The sequence below is a fragment of the Terrapene carolina genome, unplaced genomic scaffold (genome assembly GCF_002925995.2).
Source record: "Terrapene carolina triunguis isolate 2854851 unplaced genomic scaffold, T_m_triunguis-2.0 Scaffold95, whole genome shotgun sequence".
Lineage (NCBI taxonomy): Eukaryota > Metazoa > Chordata > Testudines > Emydidae > Terrapene > Terrapene triunguis.
In genome coordinates, this window is record NW_020664446.1 from 32,983,858 (window position 1) to 32,998,801 (window position 14,944).

Here is a 14,944-nt window from a genome sequence, read left to right on the forward strand (position 1 = left end):
GATCTGCGGGGGTGATGCTTGGGGCAGTGACAACGTGCGGAGCCCCCTGGCTGCCCCTATGTGTAGAAGCTGGAATGGGGACATGCCGCTGCTTCCGGGAGCTGCGTGGAGCAAGCCCCCCTACCCCGCTCCCCGGCAGGAGCTCGAGGGCCAGATTAAAACGTCTGAGGGGCCGGATGTGGCCCCGGGGCTGTAGTTTGCCCACCCCTGGGTTAGGGTATTCACATGGAGATCAGAATTCAAGTCCCTGCTCCAGAGTGGGGATTCAAACCTAGGTCTCCCACCTTCCACATAAGAGCCCTAAACTAAAGGTTATAAGATGGACACATGCTTTTCTGAAGGTGACCCACATAAAATAGACTTTTCTGATTTGCTGACAAATTCTGAACATTTTCTGAACCAAAACAATAGTTCAGTTTATTTTTTGGTTTGCTGGCAAAACTGAAAAATAAACTCTTTGCCAAGCTCTAATCCACAGCACATCCTGGAATAGGAACCTAACAGATTATGACTATACTTGGTACAATCCAAATGCATATAAAAGTATGGAGGTTCCTATTGGGAAGATAATTCAGTGGTTTGTGCACTAAACCTTCAGGATCACGTGACTGGGTCACAGGAGTTGGTGACTAGATGTTCAGAGATAAGATTGTGCGTGTGGCACACAGGCAGATGGCTAGTTCCTCCAGGAATATGCTGCTGGGCATCAACGGTGAGGCAGTTGAATTAGCATGAATGCAGGGGTGCTCTACAGGGAGCTGGGAAATGGGTCATGAGAGTCTGTCTGGATCTGTGCAAGCAGACAAGCACAGTTCCCCTGGAGGTTCACAGGTGGGTCTTGGTGGAGAGGCGAATCTGAATTGGCATGGCAAGAGGGATATGCTCTAAAACCAACTTATAACTCTCTCTGACTTCCTAATTGGAGCCCAAAGAGATATAGGGCAGATTCACAACATTTGCCCAGGGCGTGACTGTAAACTTGTCTGAAAAGTTTCAGTAGGTATGGTGGCGAGCCACCCGGCCTGTGCAGCTTGACAAAGCCAGTAGTCATATGAAGCATCTGGAATAGGATCTGGGAGGATCGGTAATTATCCACCCAAAATATATTTGGTACCTGAATTATTCAGGTAATGGGGTACACCTACTCGGCCACTGGGGAAGGAACTGTTAGCTATTTGGGAACCCAGCTTGGGGTGTGTGGGCAGTCAGCCAATCTAATTGCTGATGTCTCCTTAAGGCTGGTGACCAGTACAGGTTGTCATTCCATAGGAGGACCAGTTCCTTGATGAAATGGAATTGGATGTAAAGAAACTGGGTAAATGGGCTGGGGCAGGTAACATCTGGTAGAGCAAAGAGACAACTCCCTTTCCTCAGCCCCATAACCTTTGTATGAAGGGAAGGTGGTGGGGGTCCTCACAACCAGCTGTGGAGGCGTGGGGAGCTGATGGCAGCCCTCCAACAGGCAGAAGTAATTTAAGGAATCATGACTTGCACTCTAACAATTTGTTCCCAGATGAGTTACTCCTGTTCTTTTTTAAATAATAAAGCTATGGCCTTACCTAAGCCACATTCCTTGCTCTCTGTCTTTCTTTTCATGCGTCCAGGCCAAGTGGCAGTTGGATGACTGACTCCAATTGACTTTCAACAGGAGTTAGAACTGCCATTTGTGCCTCTGATTATCTCCTACTAATTCTGACTTGAGTTCACAAGTGCAAATAAATCTAGGAATCTTATCCAAGTCCATATTTGTGCAGATTAGAGATCTGCAAAATTGACAATCTTTTTAATGAACCAGAGGCCTTGAATTTGATTGTACACAAAGACCAAGGTGCACTGGCAGAATTGTACAGAAAAGTTTACATAGTCTGCCTTCACTAGCTGGTCTTTAATACTGTCAGTGTCATAAGCATTGCAGTCACTCAGTTTAAAAGTTAAATTGTGTAAAATGATGAGTTCTAATAATTCAGGCATCATTTAAATCTACTCAACTAAAAGACCTCAGAATTCTGACACTAGAGGATTAGTGAAACTATTGTTTGCTCCTTTATTCTATGAAAATAGTCCCCAGTTACTTGAGCTAGTTAAAAAATGGCAAATTATAGCAAGGAAATCAAGGTTAAATTGTGGTAAATGTTATATAATCATCAGAAATAAACTTTAAAATTCCAACAAGTACAGAGATTTCACTAAAATAATAAGGTTTATTAAATGGATTTTTTTCAGTGTATCTATCTTTCTTTATCTTCAATTTTATTAGATAACTTCATGGAGGATAGGTCCATCAATGGCTACCAGTCAAGATGGTCAGGGACACAACCCCATGCTCTGGGTATCCCTAAACCCGAGACTGGATGACAAGGGAAGGATCAATTGATAAATTGCCCTGTTCTGAAGTATCTGGCACTGGCCACTGTCAGACGACAGGATACCACTGTTCTCACCCAATATGGCCATTTTTGTTTCACACATTTATAAGTTTAAAGCAGTCTGCTTTAAACAGTACATATACAGCAGTAATTTTATCACCAAAAATATTTTGTCATCTTTGTTTAAGCAGACTGAAGAACATAAAAGAATCTTCTAAATAAATTCTTTAAATACTGCAGACAATGCAATGGGTTGAAAATAATTAGCATTACATTACTTTCAAGATGGTAAATTTACCATAAGTATATTACACTCTGAAAAAGTGTTTTTAAATCAATTTGCAGTGCTGTAGACCTCACTCATGTCCAACAAAAAAATGGAAGCATCACTATAAAACAAACAACCATATGAAAATTTAAAATTCACAGCTACGTCACTGATTATTGGTACACTTTCTAAAAAACAAAAAATTAAAACACCTGAAAGCAAGTAACAAAAAAGAAAAAAAATGTCTATTAAGAATAAAATAAAGTAAAATAAAAAAACGTTTAAAAATTAATCATTTTGCTTCCTGGTTTTCAAGCCCTTCTTAAAAAAACTGGATTAAATCTGAGTTATGCTCTTTAACGAAAAGTGACAGGTCACACAATCCCCTTCATAATGATTCACAAAGCATCTGTGTCAAGAGCCTTATAGCATCAGGAAAAGGCACTTGCTCTCCACATACCCCAGCAGCAGTATTAGATGCAGTCAGGATAGGAGGCAATTTCTCTTTCTCCTTTTCTTTCTCCCCGTCTTCCACTTCCTCCTCCACTGACGGGGGAACAAAACTGTCCTCGCCCATTTTGTAACCCAGCAAGGACCCTTTCTCGGTAACAGCGGGGAGATCTGAGCCGGCTGTGGCAGCCTGCGGGGTCTGCAGTGACATCGCTACTTCGCCCAGCCAACACGCACCGGGTCTACGACACTTCCTCGCCCCCACCAAACCCGCAAACACCCCCGGGTAGCCCCTACACCCCAGTCACCCCCTCAAACTCATCACCCCCAACAACCCACGGCCTCCCCACGCGCGCCCACAGCCTCCCCCAAGGCACCAGCCCCTCGGTCACCTGCTCCAACCGGGTCGCCCCCAAACACCCACCGCCTCCCCAAAACCACTCAGGCCACTCAACACCCCAGGGAACAGAACCAGTCACCTCCGCAGCCCCCCGAGACCCTCCAACCAGCTCCCCTAACGCCCCCTGCCCAGACCGCCCAGCGCACTGCGGGCACAAGCCGCGGTGCCGCAGCGGGCGCTACTCGCGGGCTCACACACACCCCCGCACGGCTCGGAGGGGGGGAGCGCGGCCCTGCCGCCCTCAGTGGGCCCCACCGGCCAGACCTGTCGCGCTCCCCGCTCTCGGAACACTGCCCGCTGCTCTCAGCGCTCCAGGCGGCCGCGGCTGCCCGCGCCCCTCATAGCCGCCTACAGCCCAAGAGTTGGACAAGGAGCCGGCACAGCCGCCATGTTGTTTACGGGCTGCTCATAGAAACGCGCTTGGCGACACACGAGCGAGGCGTGGAGGCAGCGGGGGACACGGCTACGGAAACTCCGCAGCGTAAGAAATGCCGCGGTGCCCCGGTCACGTTGCAGGGACTGCCCGCTCGCTCTGCGCAGCCGCAGGCTCGAGCGCTCTGGGAGGGCGGGCATAGGGGAACCAAACCTTTACGTCATGGGCATACAGCCCGCCCAGGGACTCTGCAACACCCTCCCCCGCCCGAGGGCGGGGTCTCACAGGGCTCGCCAGAGGGGCCCGCGAAGGGGGCTTTCCGAGCCCCCCAGGGGGCGTTCCCTCAGCAGCACCCGTGAACGGAGCGCTGTGCCTCGGGAGCGAGCATCGTCTGCCCCTCCCCCGCCCGCACACAGAGAATCCCTCCTGTCATCCCTCCTCACAGGACAGCGGAATCCCTCGCCCGCCCCGGAGAGGGGATTTCTCCTCCTCCCCCGTATCAAACCAGCCCTTCCTCTGTCGCACCGCCAGGTGGAGGTTAATTCTCCTCCCGTCGAGGGAGTCTCCCTAGCTCCCTCCCCCAGCATTTCAAAGCAATTCGAGGATAAACCCCAGTCAATTTCCAGCTATGAACCACCGCGCTAGCTGCCCTTCTGAAGCGTATGAGGGCTGGGGACAAAGCTTTCCCCATCAACCGCATGGCGGTAGGCAACAAACGTCCCCAGGAGACAGGGGAAGCCAGAGCCCTCACCAATGACCATAGGGTGGCCAACTTTCTATTTGCAGAAAACCCAACACCCTTGCACCACCCCTTCTCCAAAGCCACATCCCCACTCCCTCCATAGCTCGCTCTCCCCCACCCTCACTCACTGTTACCAGGCTGGGACGGGGGTTAGGGTGTGAGAGGGAGTGAGAGGGGGTGAAGGCCCCGGCTGGGGGCTCTGGGGTGGGGCTGGAGATGAGGGGCTTGGGGTGCAGGAGGGGACTGGGGGTTGGGGTGTGGGAGGGTGTGAGCGCTGCAGCTGGGGGGTGCAGACACTAGGGTGGGGCCAGCCAGAGTTGAGTTTGGGGTGTAGGAGAGGGCTCCGGGCTAAGGCAGGGGGCTGGGGTGTATGGGGGGGGTGCGGGCTCTGGCTGGGGGGTGCGGGCTCTGGGGTGGCACTAGGATTTGGGGTGCAGGAGGGGGCTCAGGGCTGAGGGGTTGGAGCATGGGATGGGGTGCGGGCTCAGGGCGACGCTTACCTCAGGTGGCTCCTGGGAAGCAGCAACATCTACCTCCGGCTCCTAGGTGGAGGCGACACCACATGGCTCTGCGCGCTGCCCGCGTCTGCAGGCACCATCCCCTCAGCTGCGGTTCCTGGCCAACGGGAGCTGCTGAGCTGGTGGGGTGGGGGCAACACACAAAGCCCCCATGGCCGTCCCTCCGCCTAGGAGCCAGAAGGAGATGTGGCAGCTTCCCAGGAGTCACACGGAACCGGGTAGGGAGCCTGCCTGTGCTGTCAACTGGACTTTTAACGTCTCGGTCAGCAGTCGAAATCCAGATGTCGAAAACCGGATACCTGGCAACCACAAATGACCATCTTCAGGAAATAGTGCAAAACTTTCCTCCTCTTCCAAAAACGCTGTCCACCTTAAGAATGATACAACATGGACGCACCCTCTTATATCCAATAAACCCTGACGGACCCACCAAAGAAAGGGGAAATAAATAAAATCTAAATAAACCCGAACCATGCAGAGTTTTTATCCTGAAAAGGGAAAAGTACCACAGATGAGGAGTCCACTGGAGACTTCACTATTGAGATTGATTTTACATGGAAGCTCCTTAGCTACTATGGTGATAGGTGGCAGTATAAAACAGTTAGGCAAATGAATAAGGTAGAATGGAGGGAGAGAGGTGTCCACCAATAATGGACTCTGTTTTGGCTTGCTACAATATTTTAATTTTCTGAGCACAATAAACAGTGCGGGATAGGTTTGCCCCCAATTTCCATACATTCTCCCCAGCCTATTACATTTATTTCCAGGTGTCTCAATAATATTTCCTTATCAATCAATCTAAAAGTGTTACCAAATAGCTGCTGCATGATGGGAAAAGAGAAGCTGGCAATCAGAATGGACAGCATTTTTTAAAAAATATAAAAACCAGGAGTTATTTCTTAATAGTGTCAAATGAAGTATTGGATGGTTTGGAAGCACATGTCACTTCAAACAAAGTACCTAATACTTCCCCCCAACCCCCTTTTCCTTGACAACCAATAGCTGTACCAGGCTCTGAAGCCTAAAGCCTCCTACTGCCTAGAGTCACCCCACCACATGCTTCACAGTTTTAACTTGGAGCCTACTTATTTATGTTCTAGGCCCACACTGCAATGGCACTACATCGCTGATTCTTGCATGGGCCAGAAAACACAAGACCGGGATTTGGAGCACTATAGATTCAGTGGCATTCTAAAACTCACCGCAGTTCAGTAGAGAGTTCCCCAGAGCCCATCATCAACACAGCTATCTCAGGTTCAGTTTGGGGGTGGAAACTTCGAATGGAGCTGTGGACTGTCAGGTGCAGAGAGGTTGGACAGATGGCTGATTATACTGAAGCTAACATAAAGCACTAGTTTCATTATAAAGAGCCCAATAGGGTTGTTTAAAAAAAAAAAAAATGGGAGGAGGGTATTTCAGGGAGCTGAAATTTCTGTCATATTTAAGCTTTCGTTTAAGGAGAAAAGTTCTAGCCCTTGTGGTTGTAGAGCTTCTACTCCAAATGTGAACAATACACTATTCTCTGACAGCTTCAGTTGCATCTAGGTTTTCCAGCAGCTTGAAGTTGATGAGACTGGTCAGTTTCATTAATATTGATTAAGGGCAGTGGTGAGCTGGAGCCGTTTGCAAGAACCAGTAGTTAAATTTAGAAGCCGGTGTAGAACCGGTTGTAAAGGGGCCGGCGGGTCAGCAAACTCCAGTCCGCGGGCCACTCCTGTCCAGCCCACCTGAGCTCCCAGCTGGGGAGGCTCCCCCGGCCCCTTCCCTGCTTCCCCCCCCTCGCAGAGCCCCAGCGTGCCGCGCCGACGACGCCCGCGTTCTGTGCAGCTCTGCATCTTCTGCTGCTTTGAGCAGCCAGGGCTGGGAGGAAGGGGTTGGATAAGGGGCAGGGAGCGGTTGGAAGGGGCGGAGGTTCTGGGGGGGCGGTCGGGATGGGGAACGGGGGGGGTTGGGTAGGCGTGGGAGTTCCGGGGGTCTGTCAGGGTGGTGGTGGATGGGGTCGAGGCAGTCAGGGGACAGGGAGCGGGGCGAGTTGGGTAGGGGGTGAGGTCCTGGGGGGCAGTTAGGGTGGGGGGTCTCGGGAGGGTTGATGGGTTGCGGGTTCTGAGGGGGGCATTCGGGGGCAGGAAGTGGGTTGGGGGGAGAGACAGGCACGTGGGGCTTGTACTCACCACGCGGTTCCCTACCGGGTCTTTGGCGGCATTTCGGTGGGGGGGGGGTCTTCACTTGCTCCGGGTGAGGGCCCCGGGCCCGAAAACCCGGGGGGGGGGCCGCCCCCCCCCCCCCCGCCAAAGTGCCACTGGGACCCGGTAGGGAACCGGTTATTAGGATTTTGGGAGCTCATCACTGATTAAGGGTATCTGTGAAACTGTCAATTTCACTTTGCGACTGATTGGGAAAACTATGAGCAGCAGCAGAAGCAGACAGGCTAGGTCTTCCTGCAGGCAGGGACACAGTAGCAGTCCTTGTAGTTCTGGAGACAGTCACAGTGTTGGGAAGGGATCTAGTAGGACAACCTCCTCAACATTCTGGCAGCTGTTGTAGGGACAGGAGGCAAAAGAGGGAGATGTTTGATGCTCGGCCCATTTATTATATCAAAATTAACACAGAGTCACCTCTTTCTGTCAGCAGCCAAAGAGGGAGAGGGGGAATTCAGATTTATATCAGACACCCATTAGCCACAGGCTGATAGATAAAAAAATAAAATCCCGGAGCAAGATGAAGCGGAGGGTTAGAAACGTAATTTTTTAAAAAGCAGGATCTAAATCCTTCAGAAACTGATGGGACCTCAAAGAGAAATGTTGATACAATACCACTAATACAAACTCAGTCTTACTCCTGCTTGTTATTATTCTGTATTATATAGTTAGCGGGAATTACAATTTTTCTTTAGAGTGTTGTTTCTCAAAACTTACAATAATGTGCAAAAGAAAAATGCACATACGCATAAAGAACAAACAAAAAAATAAAAATAAGGCAGGCAGAAATCCAGCAGCAGAGTGGGAGCTATCCAATTTATTGCACTGAATGCAATAAGTATGGTTGCTGTATGTATGCATTCGGTCCAAGCAGCTCATGGCCCTCTGAGACAAGAGTTTGGGCTCTTGAGACCAGAGTGGCTGAATTGGAGAAGCACATAGATAACACTTTTCAGGACACAGCACAGTCCCATCCCCCATCTGACAGCCTGTGTGCTGTTAAGGAGTGTGAAAGTCTTGAGAAAGGAGAACTTGGAGTGAGGGAAATGATCCCATAGTTGGGACCCTCCTTCCAATGATGTCCGGGTAACCTCTCACACTGAGGACATCTCTCCAAGGGAGGGGACCACTACTATTAGGAAGAGATGGTAATAGTAAAAGGGGTTTCATTCATTAGAAATATAGATAGTTGCATTCGCGATGACCAGGAGACCTGCATGGTGAATTGCCTGAAGGGTGCAAAGGTTGTAGACCTCTTGAGACGTCTACCAAGGCTTATGTGCATTGTTGGGGAAGAGATGGTGGTCATGGTAGATGTAGGAACCAATGACAAAGGAAAAGTTAGGAGAGAGACTCTGGAGGCCAAATTTAGGTTGCGAGGTAAGAGAGTCAAGTCCAGGACATCCATGGTAGCATTCTCTGAAATGCTACTAGCTCCAAGCACAGGGCCAGTTAGACAGGCAGAACTGCAGAGTCTCACTCTGTGGATGAGACAATGGTGTTTGGAGGAGGGATTTAAGTTTATTAGGAACTGGGGAACCTTTTGGGAAAGGAGGAAGGATAGGCACCACCTAAACCAAAATGGAACCAGATTGCTGGCAGGTAAAATTTAAAAAGTCGTAGAGGAGTTTTTAAAGTAAGGGAAGGGGGAAAGCCGACATGTGTGGAGCACATGGTTCTGATGACACATTCATTAGGTGAGGATTTATTAAAGAGGATATTCTATATCCTAATAAAGAGGAGAGGATAGAAGTTATAAAGTACAGGAACTGAAGAGAAACAGTCAAATGAAAGACAGTCTGATTCAGTTACATCACATGAAGCCAGACAACAAAATATTGACAAATTTTATAAGTGCTTGTTTACAAATGCAAGAAGTCTAAATTCTAAGATGGGTGAACTTGAGTACCTGGTATTAAATGAGGATATAGATATAATAGGCATCACAGAAACTTGGTGAAATGATGATAACCAATGGGACATGGTACTATCAGAGTATAAAATATATAGGAATGACAGAGTTGGTCGTGCTGGTGGGAGAGTGGCACTATATGTGAAATAAAGCATAGAATCAAATAGAGTAAAATCTCAAGTGAATTTCCATGGTTGAATAATAAGAATATAGTAGTAGGAATATACTGCTGCCCACCTGACCAGGATGGTGATGGTGACTATTAAATGCTCAGGGACGTTAGAGAGGTTACAAAAACAGAAAATCCATTGATGATGGGGGGATTTCAGCTATCCCCATATTGATTAGGTAACATGTCACCTCAGGATGGAATGGAGAGATAACATTTCTAGACACCATTAATGACTGATTTTTGGAGTAGCTAGTTCTGGAAACCCAACGGGAGATGCAATTCTTGATCTAGTCCTAAGTGGCACACAGGATCTGGTCCAAGAGATCAATATAACTGAACCACTTGGTAATAGCAACCATAATGTAATTCAATTTAACATCCTTGTAGGGGGGGAAACTACTATAGAAACCCACCACAGTAGCATTTAACTTCAAAAAAGGGAACTACACAAAAATGAGGTGGATAATTAAATAGAAATTAAAAGGAACAATCAGAAGAGTGAAATGCCTGCAAGCTGCATGGAAACTATTTTAAAACTCCATAATAGAGTCTCAAACTACCTGCATACCCCAAATAAAAACAAAACAGTAAGAGGACCAAAAAAAGGCCACCATGGCTAAACAACAGAGTAAAAGAGGAGGTTAGAGACAGAAAGACATCTTTTAAGAACTGGAAGTCAAATCCTACAGACAAAAATAGAAAGGAATATAAACTCTGGCAAGGAAAGTGTAAAGTATAATTAGGCCAAAAAAGAATTTGAAGAGCAACTAGCAAAGGACACAAAAACTAACAGCAAAAAAAGAAAAGTTTAAGTACATCAGAAGCAGGAAGCCTGCCAAACAATCAGTGGAGCCACTGGACAACTGAGGTGCTAAGGAGCAATCGAGGAAGACAAGGCTGTTTTGGAGAAACTAAATGAATTCTTTGCCTCAGTCTTCACTGCAGAGGCTGTGAGGGAGATTCCCACACATGAATCATTCTTTTTAAGTGACACATCTGAGGAATTGTTCAAGATTGAGGTGTCAATAGAGGAGGTTATAGAACAAATTAATAAATTAAACAGTAATAAGTCATCAGGACCAGATGGTATTCATCCAAGAATTCAGAAGGAATTCAAATATGAAATTGCATAACTACTAATTGGCATGTAATCTATCACTTAAATCAGCTTCTGTAGAAGATGACTGAAGGATAGCCAATGTAATGCCGATTTTTAAAAAAGGGTCAGAGGTGACCCTGGCAATTACAAGCCAGTAAGCCTAAATTCAGTACCAGGCAAACTTGTTAAAACTATAGTAAAGAACAGAATTATCAGATGCACAGATGACATATGTTGGATAAGAGTCAACATGGCTTTTGTAGTGGGAAATCATGCCTCACCAATCTATTAGAATTCTTTGAGGGTGTCAACAAACTTGTAGACAAGGGTGATTCAGTGGATATACTATACTTGGACTTTCAGAAAGTCTTGACAAGATCCATCACCAAAGGTTCTTAAGCAAAGTAAGGAGTCATGGGATAAGAGGGAAAGTACTGTCATGGATTAGTAACTGGTTAAAAGATAGGAAACAAAGGATAGGAATAAATGGTCAGTTTTCAGAATGGAGAGAGGTAAATAGTGGTGTCCATCAGGGGTCTATACTGGGACCAGTAGTATTCAACATATTCATAAATGATCTAGAAAAAAGGGGTAAACAGTGAGGGGGAAAAGTTTTCAAATGAAACAAAATTTCTCAAGATTGCAGTCAGTTTTGGACAGAACTAAGAGTCACAAAGATCTCACAAAACTGGGTGACCTGGCAACAAAATGGCAGATGAAATTCAATGTAGATAAATGCAAAGTTACGCACATTGGAAAACATAACCTCAATTATACATACAATGTTTAATTGCCAAATGAGAACATAATATTGCCTATTGACAGGCAATTTCTCATCTTCAGTCCATTTAGACAAACTAGAAGTATGTTAGTAACTATTCCACAGCCTTTGCACAGTTGTTGCTGGCAATGCTGCACTATGAGAATTCATCTTCATGACACAGGACACATTGATTGGGCTAGATCCTCTGATGCAATGCAGCTGCTTTTCACTACAGTGCTGGCAGATTCTGCCTGTAAAGGTGGTGGGAGCACAAGGTGGTGGGAATCCTTCAGAGTCAGAAGGGAACTATGGCTGCCATGTCATTCAGCTGCACAGATTGATTTTGGCCCTTTGAACTATTAGCAGCCAGTCTAAATTAGAATTGCCTTCAGGCTACTCTAGTTTATGCCTGGAGAATGTCCCGAGATAGCAGCCACATCAGGGGAGTGCAAAGATGAGCTATGTGTCACTTTTTAAAAATCTTTTCAATGTGTGACTTTTCAGATGAAAACAGAGCATATACTTTTTCTGAACACTGTCAATACTCAAATTACCCCATGGTGAGTGGGATGGGGTGGGTGGTGGATGTAAAGAGTTATATAGGCTCCATGTAAGGATTCAGTGAGCAGAGACTGAATTAAATTCGCAATAGATACTGAAGTGGTAGAACAACATTTACGTTTTTGCTTTCCTTTTTTGAGTTAACAGGCAGTTAACTCAAAACTTAAATTTATTAGATTTAATTAAGAATGTGCTTTTCCCCGCTGTTTCTTACTAAGTTAAATTTAAATTTCATTTAAGAGCTGGCTTTACTAAAAGATAACTTGTTTAACTTTCAGATTCGATTTCTCACCATGTTTGGTTCGCAAATGCTTCCAGTAGTTTGTACAAATATAAATAATCAAGCACAGTTGTACAAACACCAAGCATTCACGTGCTTATCTTTTCCCTTTTGTTATCAAGAAATCACATAATCATGGGCATTACAACTAGGGTTTCCAACTCTGACTGAAGCTATTCCAGGAGATTTCCCCCCCCCCAATATGACGTAATGTCATTTTCTTAAAATATCCTATTAAAATCTTCCTGATTGCTTTCAATAGTCACTGGGAGATTGATGATGATTCTGGAAGATTCCAGGCCAATCCTGGAGGGTTGACAACCCTAATTACAACAACTTCAGTACTGGAGTTTATGCTCCTATGGGCAGGGCCTCAGCTGGAGTAAGATGGCACTGATGCATTGTGGAGCTTTCCCAATTTACATTAGCTGAGGCTCTGCCCTCATCCTCCACCCCCGCCCCAGGACTGCAAAGTATAGAAAATCCTAATAAAATGAAGCAAAAGGAAACAAACAGAAAGGAAAGTATTCAAGTGAATTCACACTATTTACTTCATCTCTATTGAGATATAAATATTCAAGTTTAGACTCCTTCAAGAGCACTGAAATAATTTCCTACCAATCTCATGTTCACAAAAATCCAATGCAATATTAAAATGAAAATTCCTTTCCTATTGTCCATAAACAATTTGACCCAGATCCTCAGCTGGTGTAAACTGGCGTAGCTCCATTGATGTAAATATAGCTATACTGATTTACACCAGCTGAGGATCTGACCCATTATATCTGTGGCGACAGACACAAAACTTTATCCCAACTTTGGTTTTTCTGTTACCACAGGGGGAAAAAAGATGATTTCCTCCACTCCTAAAAAAGTTATAAAAACACTTTTTAAACTGAACATAGTGTGTATCTACAATCCAACTATGAATGTTTGCCAGGGCCAGATCCAACGTTTTTGCCACCCCAAGCGGCAGGGGACAAAAAAAAAAAAAAAAAAAAAAAAAAAAAAAAAAGCCGCAATCGGTGGCACTTCTACTGCCGCCGCTTCATTCTTCGGCGGCAATTCAGCAGCAGGTCCTTCCCTCCAAGAGGGACCGAAGGACCCGCCACCGAATTGCCGCCGAAGACCTGGACGTGCTGCCCCTTTCCGTTGGCTGTCCCCAGCACCTGCTTGCTGTGCTGGTGCCTGGAGCCGGCCCTGATGTTTGCGATACAATAAGTGTCCCAGAAAATGTTCTCCAGTTTCATAAGAGGACAATCCTACCTGATTTGGAGTGTTGTTTCCAGTTCCTTTCAATTGGAAGAAGAGATGCTTGAATAATTCAAAAAATAATTCACAAATATTTTTCTCCTGTTTAAAAAGTTTCAGTCATCCAATAAGGGAAAAGAAATCATTCCACATCATATAGGTGACCAGTCACACACTACCAACAGCAAACTATGCAAGTGAGGTGTTTGCAAACAACCAATGGGCTGAAATATGTTCACAAAAGTATTTATCAAATGCTTACAAATAAATATATTAGTTAGTAGAAGCCAGTATGTGTTTAAGATTCATGAATGGGGAAAAAAAGCTAAATTCACTGGATGATTTAGTCAAATTTATAATTCAACCGATTCTGATCACAAGTTCCCTGACAGGCATAAACTGAAAATCAAAAGGGGTCCAATTCACCCCTAATTTAACTCCACTAATGCTGATGGACTAAGTTTAAGGATGGATTTGATCAATTTTGTACTTTTGCTTTCCCTCACTTGCTTTGCTACTGGTTGCAGTGATGCTGCAGATCCTGATGCAAACTGGAGCATCACCATGCATCTCAGAAGTTGATGTGGACTCTGCGCTAAGAAGTGTTAGTCTGGGGGCATGTCTTCACTACCCGCCGGATCGGCGGGTAGCAATCGATCTATTGGGGATCGACTTATCGCATCTAGTGAAGACGCGATAAAATCGATCCCTGATCGCTCTGCCGTCGACTCCGGAAATCCACCGCGGCAAGAGGCGGCAGCGGAGTCAACGGCGGCGCGGCAGCGGTCGACTTGCCGCCCTCCTCACAGCCAGGTAAGTCGACCTAAAATACACAACTTCAGCTACGCTATTCACGTAGCTGAAGTTGCGTATCTTAGGTCGACCCCCCGCTGTAGGGTAGACCTAGCCTGGGTCTTCTGTTCCATTACTGATGTATTCTTATTCTTATTTTACTTTTTGAATTACTGTAGTACCCTGAAGTCCAATCATGACCCCTGTGTGCTAGGTGCTGTACAAACATATAATAAAAAGACAATCCCTACCCCAAAGAGTTTATAATCTAAGTATAAGATAAAAGACAACAGATGGATACAGAGAGACTGATGGGAGAGTACAAGGAAACAATGAGACAATACTGGTCAACATCATAGGCTGTGGTCACAGCACACCACCAGACTCGTCCTTGTCAAGTTTTTTTGTAAGTGTCATGGCAAAGGAGAGTTTTGAGGAAGGATTTGAAGGTGGACAATGGGGTAGCTTTGTTGATGTTTACAGGGAGCTTCTCCCAAGCGTGTGGGGCATGATGGGAGAAAGCACAAAGGTCCTTGTCTGAAAATTTAACAAGTGGATGATGGAAGCAGGCATCATAGGCCAGCTGGAGGTGGGGGAGGGGGAGGTTGACCTTTTGATCTGATTATTTCCTGTGTTTCTCTCTCTCTCCATGATGATTTTTCTTCTTCCTCATATTTTGATTGGTGTATGGCTAGGACTCTTACAGTTCCCAGTACAGAAAATGGAGGCTTAAATAATAGATGTGGACTTAGTGAGGTGGCCCCTGAGAAGAGTAGGGAGAAGAGAGGGTAGAAGCAGA

At 46.0% G+C, this 14,944-nt stretch overlaps 1 protein-coding gene across 6 annotated transcripts in view; it reads right to left on the minus strand.

Moving 5' to 3' along the window:
- Window positions 1-3,334, minus strand: part of HECTD2 (HECT domain E3 ubiquitin protein ligase 2) — a 66,862-nt gene extending 63,528 nt beyond the window's left edge. For all 6 annotated transcript variants that reach the window (XR_002908627.1, XR_002908626.1, XM_024208599.2 and 3 more), the window contains exon 1: window positions 3,095-3,334. Coding sequence is in view for 4 of the 6 variants with exons in the window: in XM_024208599.2 (XP_024064367.1) it covers window positions 3,095-3,295 (201 nt within the window). In the remaining 2 variants the exon portion in view is untranslated. The remainder of the gene's footprint in view (window positions 1-3,094) is intronic.
- Between the last annotated feature and the right edge of the window lie 11,610 nt (window positions 3,335-14,944).